General features: G+C 49.6%; 2 protein-coding genes across 7 annotated transcripts in view; one reads left to right on the forward strand and one right to left on the reverse strand.

The window, feature by feature from the left end:
* Positions 1–25,795, forward strand: part of MOK (MOK protein kinase) — a 75,134-nt gene that overhangs the window by 47,773 nt on the left and 1,566 nt on the right. For 2 of the 5 annotated variants that reach the window (XM_030803480.1, XM_030803483.1), the window contains 8 exons: positions 4,588–4,666; positions 4,779–4,827; positions 5,549–5,727; positions 19,884–19,985; positions 20,967–21,140; positions 21,848–21,962; positions 24,064–24,264; positions 24,355–24,892. In XM_030803480.1, coding sequence (XP_030659340.1) covers positions 4,588–4,666; positions 4,779–4,827; positions 5,549–5,727; positions 19,884–19,985; positions 20,967–21,140; positions 21,848–21,962; positions 24,064–24,264; positions 24,355–24,435 — 980 coding nt within the window. In that variant the 3' untranslated portion in view covers positions 24,436–24,892. Of the gene's footprint in view, positions 1–4,587; positions 4,667–4,778; positions 4,828–5,548; positions 5,728–19,883; positions 19,986–20,966; positions 21,141–21,847; positions 21,963–24,063; positions 24,265–24,354; positions 24,893–25,795 lie in introns of those variants that run through there. The other 3 variants (XM_030803482.1, XM_030803484.1, XM_030803481.1) reach the window with 2 other exon arrangements.
* Positions 12,854–25,795, reverse strand: part of WDR20 (WD repeat domain 20) — a 101,479-nt gene continuing 88,537 nt past the window's right edge. Inside the window, exons 4-6 of one of the 2 annotated variants that reach the window (XR_004027946.1) lie at positions 19,259–19,324; positions 17,352–17,448; positions 12,854–13,364 (exon numbers count right to left, since the gene is read on the reverse strand). Coding sequence is in view for 1 of the 2 variants with exons in the window: in XM_030803472.1 (XP_030659332.1) it covers positions 19,307–19,324 (18 nt within the window). In the remaining variant the exon portion in view is untranslated. Of the gene's footprint in view, positions 13,365–17,029; positions 17,449–19,258; positions 19,325–25,795 lie in introns of those variants that run through there. The other variant, XM_030803472.1, reaches the window with a different exon arrangement.

Here is a 25,795-nt window from a genome sequence, read left to right on the forward strand (position 1 = left end):
ATCAGCTCACTGCAACCTCTGCCTCCCAGGTTCAAGTGATTCTCCTGCCTCAGCCTCCTGAGTAGCTGGGACTACAGGCGTGTGCCACCACGCCCAGCTATTTTTTTGTATTTTTAGTACTGACGGGTTTTCACCATGTTGGCCAGGATGGCCTTGATCTCTTGACCTCGTGATCTGCCTGTCTCGGCCTCCCAAAGTGCTAGGATTACAGGCATGAGCCACCGCGCCCAGCCAATTGTTTTGTATTTTTAGTAGAGACAGGGTTTCACCTTGTTAGCCAGGATGGTCTCAATCTCCTTGACCTCGTGATCCACCTTTCTCGGCCTCCCAAAGTGCTGGGATTACAGGTGTGAGCCACTGTGCCCAGCCTTAGAATATATGTATTTTTAGGATAACATTTATATGTATTTTCAGTAGTAGAGGAATTGTATAATTGAAGAAATTGAATCTATTTCTTTCAATAGCTGTCTACAGCGATTGTAGAAAACAGACCTTGCAGTAGACCTCCATTCATTATATAAATATTGTATTCCATAGGCCAGGCAGTGTGTTCAGTGCACCAACTCTGAGATGCTGTGAGCAATACGGATCATCCTAGGTTCAGAGATGTTAAAATGTAAGGAGAATGGCCAACAGTGCTTGTAGGGTAGTAAATATTGAAATATGCATCCTGATTTTAGAGTTGGTAAAATTTGAAAAACAAGCCTGTCCTAGAATTGATGAAATATAATGATAATGATAATAGCTAACAGTTCATGAATGGTACCCATATGGCCAGGCACCGTTCTTAATACTTTATAGGAATTAACTCATTTTAACCTTCCAACAAGCCTGTCAGGCAGATACGGTGCAGGAGAGGATGTCCCATTTACAGTGACATGCCATGGGCTATTCCAGAGGCAGGGACATGGTGGGGAACACAGCAGACACAGTTCCCACCCACATGGAGCTCACACTCGATGAGGAGAGACAGGAAACAAACGAAGAAATTATCAAGAATATCAGTCAAAATGATCAAGAATTCCAAACAGGGATAAGTGCTATAAGTGAATAAAACAGGCCAATGTATTAGAGAGTGATGAGGATAGAGTACTATCCTCAGAGGGACAGCCAGTGCAAAGGCCCTGAGGCCACCGTGAGGGAAGAGGCCCATGTGGCTGGAGGACATGCAGGAGAGTTGCAGGAAACGGAGTAGGCAGGCATCAGTGAGGCTAGTAGGGCAAGGGTAAGAATTTTCATTACTCTTAAGTTCAATGGGAAGCCATTATTGGGCTGTAAAGCAAGGGGAGAGGTGGTTTTCAATTGGTGTTTAGACCAGTGTTTCCAAAACGATCACAGAAGACCAGTTGTTTTATTTCTAATCTATTGCAGACCAGAATTTTTGTAAAATATAGTAAAAATAAATTACCAGAAAAGTGATCACGTGCTTAGATGTCACAGCATGTCAAATTGCTATAAATGGTTCTAAACAGGTATTCTTTTTTTTTTTTTTTTTTTTTTTTTTTTTGAGACGGAGTCTCACTCTATTGGCAGGCTGGAGTGCAGTGGCGTGATCTCTACTCACTGCGACCTCCGCCTCCCGGATTCAAGCAATTCTCCTGCCTCAGGCTCCCAAGTAGCTGGGACTACAGGTACACACCACCACGCCCGGCTAATTTTTGTGTTTTTAGTAGAGACAGGGTTTCACCATGTTGCCCAGGATGGTCTCGATCTCTTGACCTCTTGATCCGCCCACCTCGGCCTCCCAAAGTGCTGGGATTACAGGCGTGAGCCACTGCACCCAGCCCTAAACAGTTATTCTTAATTTATGTCATCTCCTCTTAGACCAGTAACAAATAGTCCCTGAACCGTCATCAGCTCATGGACTGTGCTTTGAGTAGCATCTTTTTAGAAGGAATTCTCCAGTTGCTGTTTAAAGAATAAATGTGCTGTAGGTGGATGTGTGGGTTCTCCCTTTTAGTTGCAAATAACAGCCTCCCCTATTCTCTGATTAACTCAAGATGGGTTACTCTGTGATATGGATAGATTGCCAGAATTGTTGGGAGGACTGAATAAGCAGACTCTGGTCTTGGCCTATAGGAAGTTGCTTCTCACAACTCTGCTCTCCGTGATCAGGCTGCTGGCCCTGCCGCTGACAACACTCTGCAGAATAAAGCTGCTGCAGCTACCAGGCCTGGAATCATGCCTATTCTGCCAGGATCAGGAGGCAGCCGTGATCCATGCCCTCAGAATGGATGCCTTCCCTCCTCTCATCTGCCCCCGTACCTGGGCCAGAAGCATCTTTCCCAAGTGTTCCCATTTAGGCAGAGCCTAAGTCACATCTGGAACACTCAGCTGCAAGGCAGCATGAAGAATGTCATTTGGGGTCGGGCACGGTGGCTCACGCCTGTAATCCCAGCACTTTGGGAGGCCAAGGCGGGTGGATCATGAGGTCAGGAGATCGAGACCATCCTGGTTAACACGGTGAAACCCCGTCTCTACTAAAAATACAAAAAATTAGCCGGGCGCAGTGGCGGGCGCCTGTAGTCCCAGCTACTCGGGGGGCTGAGGCAGGAGAATAGCGTGAACCCGGGAGGCGGAGCTTGCAGTGAGCCGAGATTGCGCCACTGCACTCCGGGCTGGGCGAAAGAGCGAGACCCCATCTCAAAAAAAAAAAAAAGAATGTCATTTGGACATTCAGGCCTGGCATGCTAGATGGGGGTTTGGGATAGGTCCTGAGCAAGCCAATCTGCGGGTGTGCCATGAAGGCAAGAGTGGTGTGGGAGCCTGGGGAAGGGATGGCAAAGGCCCTTTGCGCACCACTCTCTCTGGATGAAAATTAAAATCAAGTAAAATTGACATCTTCTGGAACAGGGGTAAACTGTGATGCTGGGCATGTGGTATGAAGTCTTCAAACACAGTAGAAAGCTGTGGGCGCCAAGGCACAGCCAGCCCAAGTGCTGAGTACAGGGCAGCTGCAGGGGACTGTGCTAGCCACGCTAAACGGCCTCTCCTGTGAAAGAAGACATGAAACTGAAAGCAGTTGAACTGCTTCTTGAACTGTGATCTATCCCCCTTTAAAGTGGACATCTCCACATAAACAGGAAAGCCTAGCGGAACACTGGGTTGACGAGTGACTCCTAACATTTTCATAATCAGCGTAGGCTCAAGGACAGCGTCCTGGAAGGCCTCCGAGGCCGGCTGAGGCTGTCAGACCATGCTACTCGTGTGACGATCGCTCAGTGCTGTTCCCAGTGAAACCATAGCACATGCGCTCTGAATGTTCACAGAGCTGTGGCCAATGTTGGAGGTGACACACGTGCTAATTGCCCCGATTTCATCCTTACACATTGTATGTATGGATCAAAATAACACTCTCTGGGTCCCATGAATAGGTACAATTACTGCATTTCCACTACAAAGGAAAAAAATTATCAACAGTTCTGTCATTCTTCAGTAACGTTTATTGTTTATTTAGTTTTTAATTGTCTGGCAATTTCCCAAACCTGCTTCACCTGTTTCAAAACTCAGACAAACCATGTGTGCTAGAGCAGCGGTGGAGTCACTGTGCAGCTGATAGAGCTGACTCGCCCGGGGCTTCCAAAACAGGCCCTTGCAGTGTCTCCACCATGTTTATAGATTTTGTTAAATTTGCAAAAATAAGATATTTCAACCACAAAGTTAAGACTGCCATCTCCTGTTTTAACCTCTCCTATGTCATCTTTCCCCTCTTAGCATAACCGTGAATAGCCGTGGACATGTCTGGATTCTTGTTAAGGGTTGGCTGGGATACATTTATATGCTTTGCAGTCTCTTCCATGTATTAATAGTTACATTATTGCTGGCCATCTCATTTGGGATGTGTTCTAGGAATACTCTGAATATGGTCAATTCAAAGATTAAAGAGCATTCACTCCATAGAAAACTTGAAATATGAAATCTTATAGCTCTGATATGAAAGAAACTTAGCAGTTTCCCCAGATTTGACAACAATTCTAAAAATTACATGGTGCTACTAACACATAGTTGAGGATGTAAAAGAAGCCTCTATAAACTGCCAAAAAGAAAAATAAAAAGGGATTTTCCATTAAAAATGTATGTGCTATGTAATTTTAAATGAGATCATGCCATTATACAGATTTTTTTTTGGACGGAGTTTTGCTCCTGTTGCCCAGCCTGGAGTGCAATGGTGCCATCTCGGCTTGCTGCAACCTCCACCTCCTGGGTTCAAGTGATTCTTTAGCCTTAGCCTCCCAAGTAGCTGGGATTACAGGCATCCGCCACCGCACCCGGCAAATTTTTGTATTTTTAGTAGACACGGGGTTTCACCATGTTGGCCAGGCTGGTCTCAAACTCCTGATCTGGTGATCCACCCACCTCAGCCTCCCAAAGTGCTGGGATTACAGGTGTGAGCCACTGCCCCTGGCCAGTATGTGGAATTTTAAATGGTATGTTTTGTAGGTACACTACATATTTCCTAAGGCTACTTAAGATTATTTTTTACAGGGGATTTTCACACATCGTTAAATAAAAATGGATTATTTTTGTTTCAAAAAAGAGGATATGTACCATCAGTAACCGTATTTGTCTATTTCCTTGATTGTACAGGGAGAAGATACCCATTATCAGAAAAAAAAATTATGCACTATATGTACCAGTTATGTAAGTCCCTGGATCATATTCACAGGTATGCTCTTGGAGATTCGACAGCTCTGAAATTAATAAAATGTGTAACATTCAGATTAAAGAATTTGAATAAATGAAGTGTAATTCTATTTTTCCTTTTATACTGAATGCAGAAATGGAATATTTCACAGAGATGTAAAACCAGAAAATATACTAATAAAGGTAAGAGCTTTTACATGAAAGCTAGGTATCGGAATAAAAGTTGAACAGAAGATCTTTCCCTGAAAGGTTTTCTCCTCCTACCGGAGGAACTTTCGGTCCATGCAGCTAGACAGCCTGTTTGTTACAGTAATTTTTTTCCCTCTCAGGTTGTAAAAAATGGTTTATTTAATAAATGCCATCAACATAACTGACTGCACCTGGAAGAAAATAATAGCACCATTTTCACACTGCAGACAAAAATGAACCCCATTCAGACGGCCGTTCGAACCTTCTAGAGGGAAATGTGGCAGAGGCAGGATTTGAGCTCAGGTCCGTCTCCCAAGCCACTAAACTACCTGTGTTTAAACCGTATAATTTGCTGTTTCCCTGTGTGGCTAAAAGAGCCCTTGCTGGGCAAGCTGGCAGCATGACTGGACAGACGACTAGTGTGTCACTCATTTGTAGAAGCGCCGCAAGTTAACCATTTTCCAAACCTGTAGACATTTTGGAAATATATGTAAAACATAGCCAGAATATTTGTAAACCTGTTCCACCGAATGGACACATCACTTCCTTATCTGCTGGAGGCACTTTCAGGTGCTCATAAAGCCCGTAATTTGTATTTTACAGACTACTTTAGATGCTAGTAATTTTCCTGCTGGTGCATAAATATTTGGAGTGGTTTGTATTACGATAGCCACATAATGGGACGTTACTTGTCCTTGCTTCTCTCCCCTTCCAGCAGGATGTCCTGAAATTAGGGGACTTTGGCTCCTGCCGGAGTGTCTATTCCAAGCAGCCGTACACAGAATACATCTCCACCCGCTGGTACCGGGCCCCGGAGTGTCTCCTCACCGACGGGTTCTACACGTACAAGATGGACCTGTGGAGCGCCGGCTGTGTGTTCTACGAGATCGCCAGGTAGCACCAGGCCAGGCTCCTGCCTGGTTCCTGCGGCGGAGCGGCGGGGCAGCCAGGCTCGCGCTCCTTCCTTTACAATCCAGATGTCATGGTCATTCTGGTTTTTCTTTCTGTTTTACTGTTTTTAATTTAACAGAAAATTGACTAGGCTTTCATTTTACTTGTTGTACATATTTGGCCTTGCCTGCCCTTCCCGGAGAAGAGCACCAGCCCTCAGTTGTTCTCCCTCCCGCACACCCTGGTGGTGTGGGCAGCTGTCTCCTTGGGCTTGCTGTGAGGTGTTTGATGGGGCTGGTGTGGGGAGGGGTAAGCCAGGCCTCCCCTGAGAGGTGCAGTCATATCAGGTAGGGTGTCCTGGCCACAGGTGTGAGGATGAGGCACCTTCTGGCACAGTTGGACTCTAGAAAGCCCCAATCCCACCCCTCCCTGCTCCAGCTTCCAAACCTCCCACTCCCCCAAGCCTTTGGGAAGGAGCAATGGCCCAGGGACGAGGAGATGGGGGACGGTCCCACTCCAGGGTGAATGGTGTTGAGTTGAAGAAGCGCACAGGGGTGGAGGGCTGCACCTCTTGCTCCCAGTGGGCCTCCAGGCAGGTGGCAGTGAGGTTAAGGTCTGGGGGTGCATCTGAGGGGTCAAAGTCTGGTCCCGCCTGCTCAACAGACTGCTGCAGAAATGCACTTCAGGACATACTCTCCTTTGATCCAGATGGTTCATACTGGTAACTTTTCATTTGGGAAAGCTGAATGGCAATTTCACTGCAGCCAGAAGTGTCAACCAAGAGTCCCTTCTCATGAGCCCAGGTCCTGTGAGTTCATCTGGACGGGGCAGATGTCAGGAGCACAAGGCCGCCCGCATCTCACCAGCACACAAGACGGCCCATGGTGCACCAAGCCACCGAACTGGGCTGAGGCACTCATCTCCCCACTTGGAGCTGTTTCCTGCTCACCCGCATTTCCTCCTCTCTCCTTTAGTCACAAGATCCTGCTGTTTTCTGGGATAGAAGCTAGGCCTACCACCAGAGCTGCATTTTAAAATATTATTTGTGGCATGTAATATGAATTGAATTTATTTAAACAGGTTTAAAATCTTTATTTTTATGTATTTTTTTGAAATGGAGTTTCGCTCTTGTTGCCTAGGCTGGAGTGCAATGGTGCGATCTTGGCTCACCACAGCATCCGCCTCCCGGGTTCCAGCGATTCTCCTGCCTCAGCCTCCCAAGTAGCTGGGATTACAGGCATGCACCACCACGCCCGGCTAATTTTGTATTTTTAGTAGAGATGGGGTTTCTCCATGTTGGTCAGGCTGGTCTTGAACTCCTGACTTCAAGTGATCCGCCCGCCTCAGCCTCCCAAAGTGCTGGGATTACAGGCATGAGCTACCACGCCCAGCACAGGTTTAAAATCTTGTTCCCACAATTCCAAAATCTATAAAAGAAGGGTTGGGGTATTGATTACAAGACGGGTTAGAAAGGCAGATAGTGAGCAGAAAAATAAATAGTTCGGTTTCACCCAGAGTAAAGCCATAGAGAGAGCCTTGGAAGAAAAGGTCGGTTATCCACTTGAAAAAGGCCTCCAGGGTGTTGTTCCGTGGGTGGAACCAGGAAATATCTTGTGAGAGGGCGTGAAGGAAGAGAGTGAAGCAGCAGGATAGACAAAAGCAGGGCATGTAGGGAGGATGTGGGAATGTTTGATAGTGATTGTGATTCCTGTTATAAGGGTAACGATTAGGCAGAAGGCTAAAGTGAGGGAGACTTTTTGGCTGGTATTCCAATTGGAAGGAGTTACACTATATAATCCCACTGCAAACAATAGGGTAAGTATTATAATGCCTGCAATTAGGGTGTAATAGAGTGTTTCCATTAAAGGAGACTAGTTGTAATAGTACTTTAACCCTGTTTGAGATGGATGGATTTACTGATGTGAAGTTTCTTCTGGGATGGATGTGAGGCGGAGTCAGGCAAGGAGTGTGCTGGGATACCAGTTAGAAGTTGGTGAGGTGCTGGTTGGTGGATCGGAGGTGGGAGCTCTCTTTAACCTGGAAAGGTGATACTAGGGGGTATGTCCTGAGAGTTTGGCTGCAGTAGGTGTCACGCGCGTCCCTGTGAAGAGACCACCAAACAGGCTTTGTGTGAGCAACAAGGCTATTTATTTCACCTGGGTGCAGGCGGGCTGAGTCTGAAAAGAGTCATCGAAGGGAGATGGGGTGGGGCCGTTTTAGAGGATTTGGGTAGGTAGTGGAAAATTAGTCAAAGGGGGTTGTTCTCTGGCGGGCAGGGGCGGCGGGGGGGGGGGTGGTCACAAGGTGCTCAGTGGGGAAGCTTGCGGGGGCGGTCACAAGTTGCTCAGTGGGGAAGCTTCTGAGCCAGAAGAAGGAATTTCACAAGGTAATATCAATCAGTTAAGGCAGGGACCGGCCATTTTCACTTCTTTTGTGATTCTTCACTTGCTTCAGGCCATCTGGATGTATATGTGCAGGCTTGGGCTTAGAGGCCTGACATTCCTGTCTTCTTATATTAATAAGAAAAATAACATAAAATAGTATTGAAGTGTTGGGGCAGTAAAAATTTTGGGCGGGTGGTATGGAGAGATAATGGGCAATGTTTCTCAGGGCTGCTTTGAGTGGGATTAGGGGTGGCGTGGGAACCTGGAGTGGGAGAGATTCAGCTGAAGGAAGATTTTGGGGTAAGGGGTGATATTGTGGGGTTCTTAGAAGGAGCATTTGTCATATAGAATGATTGGTGATGGTCTGGATGTGGTTTTGTATAAATTGAGAGCTAAACGGAAGACACAAGGTCCGAATAAGAGAAGGAGAAAAACAGGTATTAAAGGACTAAGAATTGGGAGGACCCAGGACATCCAATTAGAGAGTGCCCAAGGGGGTTCAGCACAATGACTTGCTTGGTTGGTGAGTTTTTGGGCTCTATCCTTGACAGAGTCCTCCTTTTTAAGTTGGTGGCTGAGCTCGGTGAGGTGTGTTTTTAAAAGACCATTAGTCCGTTCCATTCTGCCTTTCCTGAAGATTGAGGACAGTAAGGGGTATGAAGGTTCCACTGAATACCAAGAGCCTGAGAAACTGCTTGGGTGATTTGACTAATAAAGGCCAGTCCGTTATTGGACTGTATAGAGGTGGGAAGGCCAAACCAAGGAATTATGTCTGACAGAAGGGAAGAAATGACTGTGGTGGCCTTTTTTTGACCTTGTGGGAAAGGCCTCTACCCATCCAGTGAAAGTGTCTATCTAGACCGAGAGGTTTTTAGTTTCCTGACTCAGGGCATGTGAGTAAAGTCAATTTGCCAGTCCTGGGCTGGGGCAAATCCCCGAGCTTGATGTGTAGGGAAGGGAGGGGGCCTGAACAATCCCTGAGGAGTAGTAGAATAGCAGATGGAACACTGGGAAGTGATTTCCTTGAGGATAGATTTCCACGATGGAAAGGAAATGAGAGGTTTTAAGAGGCAGACTAGCAGCTTGTAACCTACATGGAAGAGGTTATGAAATGACAACAGAATAGAATGGGCCTGTGAGGCTGGAAGGAGATACGTTCCTTGGTCCAAGAACTATTTGCCTTGTGTGGGAAGAAATTGATAGGTGGAAGTTTCAGTGGGGGAATAAGTGGGAGTGACCAATGAGAAGGAGAAAAACTGCCCTGAGGGATAGAAGTTGGAACTCTAGCTGCTTCTTTAGCTACCTTATCAGCATAAGCGTTGCCCTGAGCAATAGGATCTGACGCCTTTTGATGGCCCTTGCAGTGAATGACTCCAGCTTCCTTTGGAAGTAAAGTGGCCTTGAGAAGAGTTTTTATTAAGGAGGCATTAATGATGGAGGACCCTTGTGTAGTGAGGAAACCTCTTTCAGCCCATATAACAGCATGGTGGTGCAGGATATGGAAGGCACGTTTAGAGTCAGTATAAATATTGACACGTAGTTCCTTTGCAAGAGTGAGGGCTCGAGTTAAAGCAATGAGTTCCGCTTGCTGAGAGGTAGTGGAGGGGCAGAGCAGTAGCCTCAATGATAGATGTGGAAGATACTATAGCATAGCCTGCCTTTGCTGGTGAGTGGCAATTAGGCCTGGTGGAACTGCTATCAATAAACCAAGTGATCAGGGTAAGGAATAGGAAAGAAGGAAATATGGGGAAATGGAGTGAATGTCAGGTGGATCAAAGAGATACAGTCATGGGGGTCAGGTGTGATATCTGGAATAATGTGGGAGGCCAGATTGAAGTCTGGGCCAGGAACGATGGTAATTGTGGGAGACTCAACAAAGAGTGAGTATAGCTGAAGGAGCCAGGGAGCAGAAAGTATATGCGTCAGGTGTGAGGAAGAAAATAGATTTTGGAAGTTATGAGGGCTGTAGAGAGTGAGTTGAGCATAGTTTGTGATTTTGAGGTCCTCTAAAAGTATTAGGGTGATGGCAGCTGCCGCACAGAGACATGATGGCCAGCCTAAAACAGTAAGGTCAGGTAGTTTGGACCAAAAGAATACAAGGTGCAGTCCCAGCTCTTGTGTAAGAATTTCGACTGCACAGCCCTGCACTTTGGCTGTGTGTAATGAAAAGAGCTGGGATGAGTTAGGGAGAGCTAGTGTGGGAGCAGCTTCCGGGGCTGTTTTTAAGGAAAGGAAAGAGGAATGGGGAAAGGATTTAGATCTAGGTGGTCAGCTAGGTTTGCTTTTGTGAGTTTATATAATGGTTTTGTTAGGCTGGCAAAACCAAGTATTTAAAGGTGAAGGTATTTAACCATGCCCAGGAAGGAAAGGAGTTGTTGTTTTGCAGAAGGGGTTGGGGTTTGGGAGATTAATTAGCCAGACACGATTAGCAGGGAGGGCATGTGTGTTTTCATGAAGAATTATGCCGAGATGGGTAACGGATGAGGAAGAAATTTGGGTTTGACTGAAGTAATGGGGGCTGTCCGGGAAGCCTTACGGCAGTACAGCCCAGGTAATCTGCTGAGCCTGATGAGTGTCAGGGTCAGTCCAAGTGAAAGCGAAGAGTGGCTGGGATGAAGGGTGCAAAGGAATAGTAAAGAAAGCATGTTTGCTGCGGGATGGGATATTGGCGTTGAGTGGGTAAGGTGATTAGGTTTTAATGGGATAGTAAGGGGTGTGTGATCGGTTGCCAGGGAGGGAGTAGAGGTGTCCCATACTTGTGGATTAAGGTGGGGAGATACAAGGGGAAGATGTGAAGGAGGCTTTGAACTGGGGAAAAGGGCAGCAATGAGGTGTGGCTATAGTCTAGGAATAGTCAGGGAAGCAGATAATTTACTTAAAATGTCTCGACCTAATAAGGGAGCTGGGCAGGTGAGGATAACTAAAAAGGAGTGCATAAAAGAATGTTGTCCAAGTTGGCACCAGAGTTGGGGAGTTTTAAAAGGTTTAGAAGCCTGGCCGTCAATACCCACAATTATGGAGGCAAGGGAAAAGAAGGTAATGTGGAGTGGGTAACCTCCGTATTGATTAAGAAGGGGATGGACTTACCCTCCACTGTAAGAGTCACCCAAAACGTCTGTGATGGTCCAGGAGGCTTCCAAGGCAATTGGGCGGCGTTAGTCTTCAGCTGCTAAAGCCAAGAAGATCTGGGAAGGAGTCAGTCAGAGAGCCTTGGGCCAGAGTTCCAGGGACTCTGGGAGTGGCTGCTGGGCGAGTTGGACAGTCCTATTTCCAGTGGGGTCCCTAACAGATGGGACATGGCTTAGGAGGAATTCTGGGCTGTGGGCATTTCTTGGCCCAGTGGTCAGATTTCCGGTGCTTGAAGTAAGATCCTTGGGGAGGCAGTTCTGGAGGAATGCCTGGCTGCTGCGGTTCAGGCGTTTGGAAGTTCTTGTGTCCTGGAGATGTGGCTGGGGTTTGTCTCACAGTGGAGGCAAGGAATTGCAATTCAGAAATTCATTGCTACTTGGCTGCCTCTACTCTATTATTGTATGCTTTGAAGGCGAGGTTAATTAAGTCCTGTTGTGGGGTTTGAGGGCCGGAATCTAATTTTTTGAGCTTTTTCTAATGTCAGGATTGGCTAATAAAATGCCTATTGAGAATAAGATGGCCTTCTGGCCCCTCTGGGTCTAGGGCGGTAAAGCGTCTAAGGGTTGTTGCCAAACAGGCCATGAACTGGGTTGAGTTTTTCTATTTGATGAAAAAGAGCCTAAACACTAACTGATTTGGGAGAGGTCAGATAAAGAAAAAGGAGCATTAACCTTGGCTAAGCCTTCGGCTCCAGCCACCTCCTTAAGAGTAAATTGTTGGGCAGGTGTGGGAGGGCTAGTCTGCCCGCATGAAACTGTAAGCTGGACCCTGTGTGAGGATGGGAGGTGATTAAAGGGTTATAGGGTGGGGGAGCGGAGGCTGAGGAAGAATTGAGACCTGGCTCGGCCTGGCGAGGAGTAGCCTGAGGAGGAGTAGCCTGGGGAGGAGGGGAGAGGTCAGATGGGTCTGTAGAAAAGGAGGATTCAAAGGACTCAGAGCTTGGAGTGGAGACTGAAGGAACAGACAGGAGAGAAAGAAGAAAGATTTGGGATGAGTCGCATTGGGAGCAGAGACTAGGGAGGGACTGATGTGTAAAAGAATGCCTGGACCGGGCGCAGTGGCTCACGCCTGTAATCCCAGCACTTTGGGAGGCCGAGGCAGGTGGATCACAAGGTCAGGAGATCGAGACCATCCTGGCTAACACAGTGAAACCCCGTCTCTACTAAAACATACAAAAAATTAGCCGGGCGTGGTGGCAGGCGCCTGTAGTCCCAGCTACGCGGGAGGCTGAGGCAGGAGAGTGGCGTGAACCCGGGAGGCGGAGCTTGCGGTGAGCCGAGATCGCACCACTGCACTCCAGCCTGGGCGACAGAGCAAGACTCCGTCTCAAAAAAAAAAAAAGAATGCCTGGACGTCAGGCACCTCAGACCATTTGCCCATTTTTCGACAAAAATCATCCAGGTCTTGTAAAATGGAGAAATCAAAAGTGCCATTTTCTGGCTGTTTAGAACCATTATCGAGTTTGTATAGGGGCCAAGTGGTGTTGGAGAAGAAAATAAGACACTTAGGTTTTAGGTCAGGCAACAGTTGAAGAGGTTTTAAGTTTTTGAGAATACAGGCTAAGGGAGAAGGGGGAATGGACGGTGGAAGGTTGCCCGTAGTGAAGCAGGCAAGCCCAGAGAAAAGAGAGGGTAGAGACATGGAGAAGGGGGGTGGTGAGCAGCCAAAGCAGGCATCCTCGCAGTTGACTTGCCACCAAGAGAGTGTGGGTGAATGACCAAGGCAGGCATCCTCGCGGTGATCAGACACCAATGGAGTGTGGGTGAATAATCAGGCAGGCGTCCCCACAGTGATTAAACACCAAGAGAAGACTGTATTCCCAAGTCTGTGACTGGCGCTGGAGTTTTGAGTCCACGGATAAAATGTGTCTTCTTCGTCTCTACTAGAGAGGAAAAAGACCTGGAATTGGAAGAACAGGGAGACTGAAGGGTAGCAAGAGAGGCTGGAGAAGAGAGTGAAAAGACCGCTTACCTGATTTGAAATTGGTGAGATGTTCCTTGGGCTGGTTGGTCTGAGGACCCGAGGTTGTAGGTGGATCTCCTCATGGAGTGAGGGCAAGGACAGGGGACTGGTCTCCCGAAGGAGTCCTCCTGTCCCGGGTTTCGGCACCAAATGTCACACGCGTCCCTGTGAAGAGACCACCAAACAGGCTTTGTGTGAGCAACAAGGCTGTTTATTTCAGCTGGGTGCAGGCGGGCTGAGTCCGAAAAGAGAGTCAGCAAAGGGAGATAGGGGTGGGGCCGTTTTTTAGGATTTGGGTAGGTAGTGGAAAATTACAGTCAAAGGGGGTTGTTCTCCAGCTGGCAGGGGTGAGGGAGTCACAAGGTGCTCAGTGGGGAAGCTTCTGAGCCAGGAGAAGGAATTTCACAAGGTAATGTCATCAGTTAAGGCAGGGCTGGCCATTTTCACTTCTTTTGTGATTCTTCACTTGCTTCAGGCCATCTGGATGTTTACGTGCAGGCTTGGGGTCAGAGGCCTGACAGTAAAGATGACCTGGAAAGGGCCTTCCCATTTTGGTTTAAGGCTGGTTGGGTTAAGGGTTTTTTTTTGTTTGATTTTTGTTTTTTGTTTTGAGACAGAGTCCTGCCCTGTCGCCAGGCTGGAGTGCAGGGCACAATCTCAGCTCACTGCAACCTTCGCCTCTCAGGTTCAAGCAATTCTCCTGCCTCAGCCTCCCGAGTAGCTGGGACTACAGGTGCCTGCCACCATGCCCAGCTAATTTTTGTATTTTTAGTAGAGAAGGGGTTTCACCGTGTTGGCCAGGATGGTCTCAATCTCTTGACCTTGTGATTCACCCGGCTCGGCCTCCCATTGTACTGGGATTACAGGCGTGAGCCACCGCGCCTGGCCGGGTTAAGGGTTTTTAGAAAAACATGTTCTCCTGGTAGGAGGGTCTGGTGAGGCCTTTATGTGGTGTTGGGAGGGCCTGGTCTGCCTGTTTGCAGAGGAGATGGTGGATGAGGGAGAGTGCTGGGAGGTATTCTCCTAATTGAGAATCAGAAGGAGGCCTGTTTTGTAAGAGGAAAGGGCATCCATACATTAATTCAAATGGGCTGAGGAAGGAGGGTGCCTTTGGGCTGTCTCTGATGCTGGCTAGAGCTATGGGTAGGAGGGAAGTCCAGGGCCTCTGGACTTCTAGAGTGAGTTTGATCAACTGAGTTTTAAAGATTCCATTTGCCGTTTCGACTTTTCCTGATGATTGGGGTCGATATGGGATATGGAGGTTCCACTGGATGCCGAGGGACCGGGAGAGCTGTTGGGTGAGTTGGGAAATGAAGCCAGGGCCATTGTCTGATTGATTGGAGCGAGGCAGACCAAAGCTAGGGATGATTTCTCTTACAGGGATCTGGGAGACTACTGCAGCTTTTTCTGAAGAGGTAGGAAATGCCTCTACCCACCCAGAGAAGATGTCTCTAAGAGTGAGAAGGAGTCTTGTGTTTTTGACGGGAGGCATGTGGGTGAAGTCTATTTGCCAGTCTTCCCCTGGGAGTGTTCCTCTTAGCTGCTGTGTAGGAATAGATGGGGAATGGAGGGCTCCTTGAGAGGTGACAGAGCATATATGACAGTTTGAAGTTACACATTTTAGTGAGGTAAATAGGTGAGGGGAGAAGAAATATGGGTGGAGGAGGAGATATAGGGGACATGCACCAATATGGAAGGATTGGTGGAGAGATGTCGGGATTTTGTCGGTTTGGCCCTGGGGAAGGTCTAGCTTCTGGTCCTTACCTATCCAGTCCCCCTGGAGGAAGCCTCCTTGTTGTAGTAATGAGGCTTTTTCAGTGGGGGAGTATTGAGGTTGGACTGCAGGGGTAATGAGGAGGAGGGAGGCAGGAGCGGAAGAAAGGGAGGCTTCTTTTGCTGCCCCATCGGTCTTTCTGTTGCTTCTTGAGATTTTATCTGTTCCTGTTTGATGTCCCCGACAGTGTATAACTCCTGCCTCAGTTGGGAGATGTGCGGCCTGAAGGAGTTGGTAAATAAGGGGGCGGTTAGTGATAGGGGTCACTTTGGCAGTAAGGAATCCCCCCTCTTGCCAGGTGGTGGCGTGGGAATGAAGAATGTGATATGCATCTTTGGAGTCTGTGTAAATGTTGACTCGTTTGCCTTTGGAAAGGGTTAGGGCTCTGGTGAGAGCTATGAGTTCTGCTTTTTGAGAGGAGGTTCCTGGAGGTAGGGGCTTGGCTTCAATTACTCGGTCAAGGGAAACAACTGCATACCCAGCAATTTTGGGGGAGCCAGTGGGCCCGGAAGAGGAGCCATCTATAAATAGCTGGTCATCGGGGCTGGTGAGAGGCTCAGAGGAAATGTTAGGAAAGTGTGGCTGCAGGTGACCTAGGATGTCAGCGCAAGAATGAGTAGGAGGGGAAGAAGATACAGGGAGTAAGGATGCTGGGTTGAAGGGAGCACTTTTGGCAAGACTGAATTCGGGATTTTTGGTAAAGAGGGCATGGAGTAATTGAATCCGGGAAGGAGGGAGCCTAATGCTCGGGAGGAGAGGAGATCCTGTAGCTTATGAGGACTGTAGATGGTGGTATTTTGACTGAATGTTAGTTTCCTGCTTAGAGCTAAAGTGGCTGCTGCTGCTAGCATTCTAAGACAGGTTGGCCATCCTCTGACTGTGTTGTCTAACTGTTTAGAGAGGTAGGCTACAGGGGCAAAGGAAGGAGGGTCTCCTTTCTGTTGCCCTAAGACACCGAGGGCTATTCCTCGTCTTTTGGCAGTATAGAGTGTGAGAGGTTGGGAGATACCAGGTAAGGACAGAGCTGGTGCAGTGACGAGCGATTTGAAGTTTGCGGAAGTTGGGGAGTATGTTATGCAAGGGATTTAGAGGCTCATTGAGAGGGCCTTTCGCTGCTTCGTAGAGTGGGTGAGCTAGGAGGGCAAAGTTGGGAATCCATATTCTAAAAAAGCCTGCTAGTTCTAGGAAGGAAAGGACTTCACTTTTGGAGGAGGGTGGGGGCAGATTATCTATCAGTGCTGCTAGGGCAGGGGTCATAGCCCGGGTCCCAGGGGAAAGTTGAACTCCTAGGTAAGTTACTATGGAGGTGGAAAGTTGAGCTCTGGAGGGGGAGACTCTATACCCTTTGGTGGAGAGAAAGTTTAAGAGAGTGACTGTGTGGGTTTGAGAGTCTTCTAGAGAGGGGCTGCAAAGGAGAAGATTGTCCACGTATTGAAGGAGACGCCTAGGGGAAAGGTTTAAGGAGGTGAGATCTCGCGCTAAAGCTTGTCCAAAGAAATGAGGGCTGTATCTGAAGCCTTGAGGGAGGACAGTCCAGGTGAGTTGTTGTGACTGGAGGGTGTCAAGGTTGGTCCAGGTGAAAGCAAAGAGGTTTTGGGAATCAGGGTGCAGGGGAATAGTAAAAAAGGCATCTTTTAGGTCAATAGCAGTGTAGCGGGTGGCGTTGGAGGGAATGAGACAGAGAAGTGTATAGGAGTTAGGGACTATGGGATGAATAGGAAGGACGGCCTGATTGATGGCTTGGAGGCCTTGGGGGAGTCAGTATGAGCCGTCTGATTTTTTAACCGGGAGGATGGGGGTGTTATATGAAGAACGTGTTGGCCTAAGAAGACGGCGTGAACAGAGCTTTTTTATGATGTGCTGTAAGCCTTTTTGGTGGGTTAGGGAGATGGGGTTTTTGGGGATGTTGGGAAATTTAGAGAGGTCTTTTAACTGGATTTTGATGGGGTCATGGTGAGCAGCTAGGGAAGGGGTGGTGGTGTCCCACCCTATTGGGTTTACAAGAGAGGTGGGAAGTGGCTACTGGGGAGAGGGGTCAGGGGCTGGACTTGCAGAGAGGAGTAGGAGGGACTCCGGTTGAGGGAGGGAGAAAAAGGTGATAGAAGCTTGGCCAAAATTTGAATTTGAATTTGAATTCAAATTTGAATTTGGCTTTGAATTTGGCCTAGGATGGGGGTAGAGCAACGAGGCATGATAAGGAAAGAGTGTGAGAAAACAGTATCAAACAGAGAGCAAGTAAGGGGTCTGGTGGCGCGTGGACACAAGATGAGTCCATCAGCCCCCACGACTTGAGACCTGAGAGGAATGAGTGGGTCCTGAAAATTCAGGCAAAGCGGAGTAGGTGGCCCCACTATCGATTAAAAAACAGATCGGCTTACCTGCTACTCGCAGAGTTACCCTGGGCTCCAATGCAGTGATGGCAGATGGGGCCGGAGGCCCTGGGCCCGGTCAGTCTTCAGTGGCTAGGCCGAGGAGCTGTGGGAATGCAAGCGATTCTTCACTTTTTGTCTTGTTAAAGGGGTGGTGGCTCTGAGGAGCAGGCTTGTCTGTCCGTTTGCTGAGAGGACAGTCGGACTTCCAGTGGCCTGTCTGCTGGCAGACTGGACAAGGACTCTGGCACTCGAGGGTTAGGACACACCCACGCCCGCTGGCCTTCTTTGCCACACTTAAAACAAGGCCCGGAGGGTTACTGCTATCGGGTCTTTTGTGCCCTTGGGTAATATGGCTGGGTTGATAGATAGCCGCTGCTAGAAGCTGGTATTTAGCATGATCTCTTTGGGCTTTATCTAATTTATTTTGCTCCTCCCTGTTATTAAAGACTTTGAAAGCCAAGTTAAGGAGGTCTTGTTGTGGGGTCTGAGGGGCATCTTCAGCCTTTTTAAGTTTGCGCCAGATGTCGGGGGCAGATTGCGAAATAAAATGGGTGTTAAGAACAACAGTTCCTTCCCGGGAGGCGGGATTGACGCGGGTATATTTTTGGAGAGTCTCTGTAAGGCGAGAAAGGAATTGGGCAGGGTTTTCTTTGGCCTTTTGGGAGATTCCTTTGAGTTTTTCAAAATTTACAGCCTTATGGGCAGTTTTGTTAAGGCCTGCAATGAGGCAAGTAATCATATGATTACAGGAGGCCTGGCCGGGCTCTGTGGGTTGATACGCCCAGGTACGCTCTTCTTGGGGAACTGCAGCTGCCCCTACTGGCCTAGTAGGATCTTGCTGATGGAGGTCATCGGCATGGGCCTGGCCTGCAAGCCACACTCTTTCCTTTTCTTCCGGAAGGAGGGTAGAAGACAATATAGAGATCATGCCAAGTAAGTTCATAAGACTGGGTGAGATATTTAAATTCTTTGATATAAGTGTCGGGATCGGAGAAGGACCTGAGACGTTTCTCAATTTGGGAGAGATCGGAGAGGGAAAAGGGGACGTGGACACGGACCATCCCTTCGGCCCGTGCCACTTCCCGGAGAAGAAGCAAGGGAGCAGGCTGCTGGGCGTGTTGGGCCCCAGAACGAGTAAGGGGTGGAGATGGGGAGGACTCAGAGTCGGAGGCTGGGCGGTTGGAGAGAAGGGGAGAGAGAGGTAGAGCAGGAACGGAGGCATACGGTGGGGGGTCATGCTGTTCGGTGGAGGATTAGGATGTTGTCGAGGAGGGGAGAAATCGGCGGGATCAAAGCAGGAGAAGTCGTCTGCTGGGGCTATTGGGATGAGGGGAGCAGGAGGCGAGTCGGGTTTGGAGCAGGCGAGGAGAATTTGAAAAGTACAGCAGGACTGGCAGAGGGAGGGACGACTATGGAGAGTAAAGAAAGCCTGAACATAAGCAATCTCAGACCACTTCCCACTGCGGTGGCAAAAGTTGTCTAAGTCTCTGAGCACGTTGGAATCGAAAGTGCCATTTTCAGGCCATTGGGAGCCATGGTCTGATTTGTATTGAGGCCACGTGGTGTTACAGTAAAAGATAAGGCTTTTAGGGCAGATTTCTGAACGGAGGCCAAGAGTATACAGATTGTGTAGGAGGCACCCAAGGGGTTTAGTTTTAGGAGGAATAGACTGAGAGGCTCCCATAGTGAATGGAAGGGAGGAGGGTAGAGGAAGAAGAGACTGCTGGTGACGTCCCCTTTCCTGCGGAAATTGTCAGGAATAGAGGAGATAACCGCCGTGTCAGGCGTCCCCGAAACGGAGGAACCAGAGATCCGGGGGCTGGAGGAAGCCCTTGGCCCAGCGCCGGGTCTTTCGGAAACAGAGATGGACGGTCAGGAGTTCCAGGGAATGGCAACAGTCTCTTTTTACTCACCCTCGCGGAGGCTTTGATGGTGGATGAAGTCACCAGCAATGGGAGAGTCTAGGAGATTCTCTGGGTCTTCGGCAGGTTCGGGGAAGGGGAGATTGGCCAGGAGAGGGTTGATAGGGGAGGGAGGGGGGGAGAGAGAGAGAGAGAGAAAAAAAGAGAGAGAGATTGGTTGATAGTGAGTGAGTCCTGGCCAGAGTCTATCCCCCTTCCCGGGTTTCGGCACCAGCATGTTAGGTCAGCCGAGAGAAAGGAAAAATTGACCCAAAGTCAGACAAGCAAGTTTTTATTAACCTGCCACCGGCCCCTTAACAGTCAGAGGAAGCAGCCCCAAGCTTACAGATTGAGGGGTTTATATTGGGGAGGGGAGTTTGAGGGAGTTCTTCGGTATGGTCACATCCCGGAGTTGTTTGCTGGTTAATTTTGCCACATATCACCTTGTGATGTTTATGGTAGCAGCTAGATGAACAGTAGGAACTTACAGAAGGGTGTAGGTAAAGTTTGTTTATGCTTCCCACGATCTCCTCTCGTGCGGTTGTAATTGGGGTTTGTTTATCGCAGCAAGGTCTGATAAGTGACGTCTGCTGGCTCCGCCCTAACACTGACCGCAGTGCCCCTTGTGCCCTTCCAGTCTGCAGCCCCTCTTCCCTGGAGTAAATGAACTGGACCAAATCTCAAAAATCCACGATGTCATCGGCACACCTGCTCAGAAGACCCTCACCAAGTTCAAACAGTAAGTATTGTGCTCTGAGAGTGGACGTGGACTCACTCCCCTGCTAGGACCTGCGGCAGGGCAAGCCCCTCCCTGTGCCTACCTCACACCCCTCTCAGGAGGTCCTTCGGCCGACAACAGGGTCTCAAGTTCACTTGAGGGCCAGTGAGTGGCTGCTCAGACAGAGCCCATCACTTTAAGGGGTCACAAAGGTGAGCTCTTGCTTGAGCATCACAGAAAGATTTGTCACAGGCTTTCTGAGGGCCGGGGAGTCAGGCTCTGTTCCCAGAGTAATTTAAACAGGACTTAGAAGCCTTTGGGTGGAAACGTTCCCCAAGCACAGCGCATAGGTGGTGAGGGCTTTCTGCAGCCCTCCACAGCCCTGCTGGCGGGACCGACGCCTGGAAGAGGTGTTGCTGGACTCTTAGGGTCATTCTGATGAAGCTGAGGCTGGGGAGTTGGGACTTCCCAGGGAGGGCCTGTGGGCTGAGGGGGCGAGTAGCACCCAGCAGCCCCCACATCCCAGGGAGGGAGAAGGTGGCAACAATTTTGGACTCTTCTTTTTTTGTTAAACTTTATTTCATTCTTCTCATGCGGGAAGGTGATATTAATCTTTTATAGGAAAGGTAGTTTTCTTACATTTATAGCATAACAGATCCTCCCCTTTATAATAGACTATTTTTTAATAGATTTTTTAAAGAGCACTTTTAGGTTTCCATAGAGCCCCGTCCCCATGTGCACACAGCCTCCCCTGTCGTCAGCACCCGCCTCGAGTGGTGTGTTTGTTATGGTCGATGAACCATGGATATCTCATTACTACACAGAGCCCATCATTTACATCAGGGGTCCCTCTTGGTGGTGCACGTTCTGTGGGCTGGGACAGGTGTAGACTCTGCAGTCATAAACCGTTCCCCACCACACAGGGCCCTTAGTTGTGAGAGCAGACCGCCGGCACACTCAGTGACAGCATGACCATTTATTATCATTGGGCTTTTAATACAGGTCGAGAGCTATGAATTTTGATTTTCCTTTTAAAAAGGGATCAGGAATACCTCTACTGACAACCAATTTGTCCCCACAATGCCTCTCCCTCCTGCACGCAATGGTGGCCTATGATCCCGATGAGAGAATCGCCGCCCACCAGGCCTTGCAGCACCCCTACTTCCAAGAACAGAGGTAGGCACTCTCGTGGGTTCGGTGGGGTAGATGCAGGACCTGGCAAATGAGACCCATGGGCACATGCTGGGGCAAGGGACTGCCCTCTGGAGGGTCCTTGGGAATCACGCTGTCTATCCTGAAGAGTGGTCAGGGCCTCTTGGGGCCCACGTCGTGCTGCGTTCTGGTGTATCCTCCCCAAAATGAGGATGTTAGCAGCTCCATGGCAGGAGAAAGAGGGGCTGGCTGTCCACTTTGCGGTTGATACCAAGGCTACAGGTAGTAAGCCTTCTAGAAGAGCCTGGTGTGCGGCCCTTGTAAATGGTGTGAACAGGATGCATTCTGAGATGTTAGAGCACTTTGGATGTCACCTGGCACTGGAAGTACCTGCTGAATGTGAATCTAAGACATGTCTGCCCTGAGGTCATCTAATTCCGTACCTCTGGACACTCCTGTGTGCGTAACTGTGGAGGTGACAGTTTGATCCCAAACTGCGAGTCCCTGGGTAGGCAGTGCTTCTGGTTTGCGGAGCCAGCTCTGTTCCTGGCCCAGAGACTGTCAGGCTGAGACAGAAAAGAAAAAAAAAAGGCTCCTGATTACAGCTCAGGCGGAAAAGAAGAGCTAGTGACAACTCACACAGTAAACAAATTGGAGACAAAGAAGCCAATAGGCCGTGTGCTCTGCGGGCTCTCAGTGGAGCTGCTCCATTCTTTTCTCCTTCCCCGTAGGAAAACAGAGAAGCGGGCTCTGGGCAGCCACAGAAAAGCTGGCTTTCCGGCACACCCTGTGGCACCGGAGCCACTCAGTCACAGCTGCCAGGTTTCCAAGGAGGGCGGAAAGCAGGTACTGAGCGAAATCGGAGCTGGAGACTGCCTAGCTCAGCCGGGACTGGAGCCCTCAGGTGGCCTGTGTCTCTCTGAGAAGGACGCCACCTGTGGAGGCTGTGGCATACCACATTGTCAGTCAAGGCGTGAACAGCGTGCGAGTTGATGGTTCCATGTGTTGGGACATCAGGGACCCCAGTTCTAGTTGCTCAAGCCCTTTCTGCCCCAGTAGCTAAGAACTGATGACGAATATCCCATGTGAGCAGGCCCAGAGAGGGGACGCTGCATGAACTTTCGTGTCTGTCCTGATGACCACATGCAGGTGCCAGGTTCTATGCCAAAGCACTGTGCAGACATCACCCCTCAGAACGGCCCTGGAGGGAGGCGCCAAGAAGATGCAATGCTGGCCCAAGTCACCTACCCAGCCGGTGACAGGCCCCAAGTCCTAGGCCCGAGTCACCCACCCAGCCAGTGACAGGTTTAAGTCGCTGTCTCTGCCTGGCCCCAGATGAGCACTTTGTCCCATCAGCGGAGGTTGTGCACATTTTGGGTTGAGAAATGCCAGCTTCGCTCCTCAGTGCCTTCACCTTCCCACCTACCGTGTGGCATCCTAGCCCGGTGCAGCCCTGTGTCACCTGTGACAGGGTTGCACCAGTCTCCCAGTTTTGGGCTGGCACCCCAACAGCGTGACAGTGTGCCCTTCCATCATTCATCTGTTCGGTCATCCGTACGTCACTTGCTCCTCCCAGCCTTTACCGAGTGCTCCCTGCCCGCTTGGGAGCGGGGAACCCAGAGCTGCAGTCAGGCTGCTCTCCAGAAAGCCAGGCTCCTGTGTCCCGTTGGCCCCGGATTTGACAGCTCCAGTTGAATGTCCAAAAGACAAACTTGCTGAAACCCCTTCTCCTGATCTTTCCCCAAACGTGCTTTTTCCCTGTGGCTTCCCATGGCCTTCCCTCCGGGAGAGGCAACTCCATCAACTGCCCAGGCCCCCCGTGGACCCTTCCTTCATCCCACAGGGGCTTCGCCTTCTTGCCTCCTACATCCTCCTCACCTTGCCTAAGTCACCACAGATGGCCTCCTCACTACTGTCCCTGCTCTGCCTCTGCTCCCTCCTGGACAGAGGGTCTGCTTCAAACCCTTGATGTCACTCCTGGACGGCTTTCACCCAAGTCCCCACCCTCAGTCACATCCGAGGTCGGCATGCTTTTCTCTAAGGGCCCAATAGGAAATATTTTAGGCCTCGTGGCCATGGGGTGTTCATTGCACTCCCCGCTTTGCTGCAGTGTGAAAGCAGCCAGAAGCAACACGTGAACCACATGGGGGCTGCGTTCCAGTAGAACTGGGGACACTAAAATTCGAATTTCACATAATTTTCACATGCCATGAAACATTTTTTTTCAATCATTAAAAAATATAAAAACCGGGTGGGTGCGGTGGCTCACACCTGTAAACCCAGTGTTTAGGGAGGCCAAGGTAGGATCACTTGAGGCCAGGAGTTTGAGACCAGCCTGGGCAACGTAGGCAAGACCACTGCCCCACCACCCCATCTGTTTTAAAAATTAGGTGGGTGTGGTGCGTGCCTTTGGTCCCAGCTACTTGGGAGGCTGAGGCAGGGGGATCGCCTGAGCCTAGAAAGCTAAGGCTACAGTGAGCCAAGATTGCACCACTGCACTCCAGTCTGCACTACAGAGTAACAAACACCCTGTCTCAAAAAATGAAACAAAACAAAACAAAAAACCCCAAAAACCCCAAATGTAAAACCATCCTTAGCTCACAAGCCACCCAAAACCAGGCGGCAGGCAGATCAGGGTGTGAGACCTTGGAGCTAGAGCAAGAGGCAGGCGTGGGCACCACTGTCTGCGAGCCCTTCGCCACCCGCACTCCTCAGCTCGCAGTCGGCATTCTTCAGGTTCCCCCTGAACGTTTGGCCTCCCCCGTGGGACTCTAGTGGGCAGCCACTCCCTTGGGGTGCCTGGGACCTGGTGGATGTGTCCCAGTCACATCTCATGGTCAAGAAATTGTATTAGGCAAAAGCAGTACAAAAGAGCCTCCTTCGTTTTTCCTAATTTTCATAAAGCAGAAAGCGTTTTATGTCCAACTGGCCTCTGTTCTGTTCCAAGAAACAGTCCCTAAAGCAAGAGGAGGACCATCCCAAGGGACAAGGACCAGCCTATGTCATGGAACTGCCCAAACTAAAGCTTTCGGGAGTGGTCAAACTGTCGTCTTACTCCAGCCCCACGCTGCAGTCCGTGCTTGGATCCGGAACAAATGGAAGAGTGCCGGTGCTGAGACCCTTGAAGTGCGTCCCTGCGAGCAAGAAGGTAGCGCGGAACCAGCTTCTCTGACGGCGCTGCTCTCCGACCCGGCCCAGGCCGCCACTGAATTTTGTGTCTGTAATTTTTCTTTGACAGACAGATCCGCGGAAGGACCTTAAGCCTGCTCCTCAGCAGTGTCGCCTGCCCACCATAGTGCGGAAAGGCGGAAGATACTGAGCAGCACGGTCGTCTGGACTTCCGGAGGCAACACCAAGCCCGACCGGGCCAGGCCTGGGCGATCTGCTGCTGAGACGCCACGGAGGGCTGGGGATGCGCCTGCGTCCGTTTCGCGCTGGCCGGGGCTCTGGGTGCTGCCCTGCGCCCTGCTGCACCCGCGGCCTGTGCAGCTGCCTAGGATGTTCTGGGCTAATATATTTGTAAAACCACCGCATTCTAGGGTTTTCTTTCATTTTCGTTAAGAATTTGGGGCAGGGAATGTTTTGTAACTTTGTATATGAATCAAAACAAATGAGCAGGCATTTCTGTGATGTGTTGGGCGTGGTTGGAAGGTGGATTCTGCATGTCCCCTCCCAGCGCTGCTGGTCAGTCATGGAGCGCCATCACGTCTTACTAGTGACGCTACTGACACCCCTTTTATTAAAGAATAAGCTGTCGTTACAGTATTGCATTTTAATATTCTCCGAGTCCAACATGTGTCCTTACCAGCCATTCCTTTATTTTGGCTTTTGTGGGCACATGAGGGGAATTGATTTTGTTGGGAAGACTTTGATGTGGCTTAATTTTTTTTTTTTGAGACGGAGCTTTGCTCGTTGCCCAGGTTGGAGTGCAATGGCGCAATCTTGGCTCACTGCAACCTCCACCTCCTGGGTTCAAGGGATTCTCCCGCCTAAGCCTCTCAAGTAGCTGGGATTACAGGCATGCACCACCACGCCTGGCTGATTTTTTTGTATTTTTAGTAGAGATGGGGTTTCTCCATGTTGGTCAGGCTGGTCTCAAACTCCCGACTTCAGGTCATCCTCCCGCCTCGGTCTCCCAAAGTGCTGGGATTACAGGCATGAGCCACTGCGCCTGGCCTGGTTTGGCTTAATTTTCATTTGAAGAACCATTCAGGAAGGAACACACACAGGCGTGTTCTTGGAGCCCTGTGTGCTCCTCAGTGACCAGCCTGGTGAGGTGGTGCGGGGCACAGGGCAGGCCTGAAGGGTCTCTTCTGAGCACAGGCTTCAAGGTGACCACGTTGTCATTTTAGCTCCTGGTGCCCAGCTGTCTCTGGGGAGTATGGAGCCCTGCCCCTGGCCTGCCAGTGGGTGCTTTGAGCTGTTTGCTGAGTGCCAACAATAAGTTGGGCACCTTGTGTCCTAGAAAGAGAAACCTGTTTCCCCGTGGGGATGGGATGGGAACATTGCAAAGAAACCGTGGCACTGGCCGGGCTGCTGGGCCCAAGAAAAGTCCTAGTAAGTCCTCTTGTTTATCTGGGAAAGTAACTTAGTAATTCGGTCTTCCTTCTTTTTTGTCATCTTCCCAAACTTGTATTTTTGGAAAAAGCTAAATTTCCCAGGCTAGTGTTTAAGCCTCC

Source organism: Nomascus leucogenys, chromosome 22a (genome assembly GCF_006542625.1).
Source record: "Nomascus leucogenys isolate Asia chromosome 22a, Asia_NLE_v1, whole genome shotgun sequence".
Taxonomy (NCBI): Eukaryota; Metazoa; Chordata; class Mammalia; order Primates; family Hylobatidae; genus Nomascus; species Nomascus leucogenys.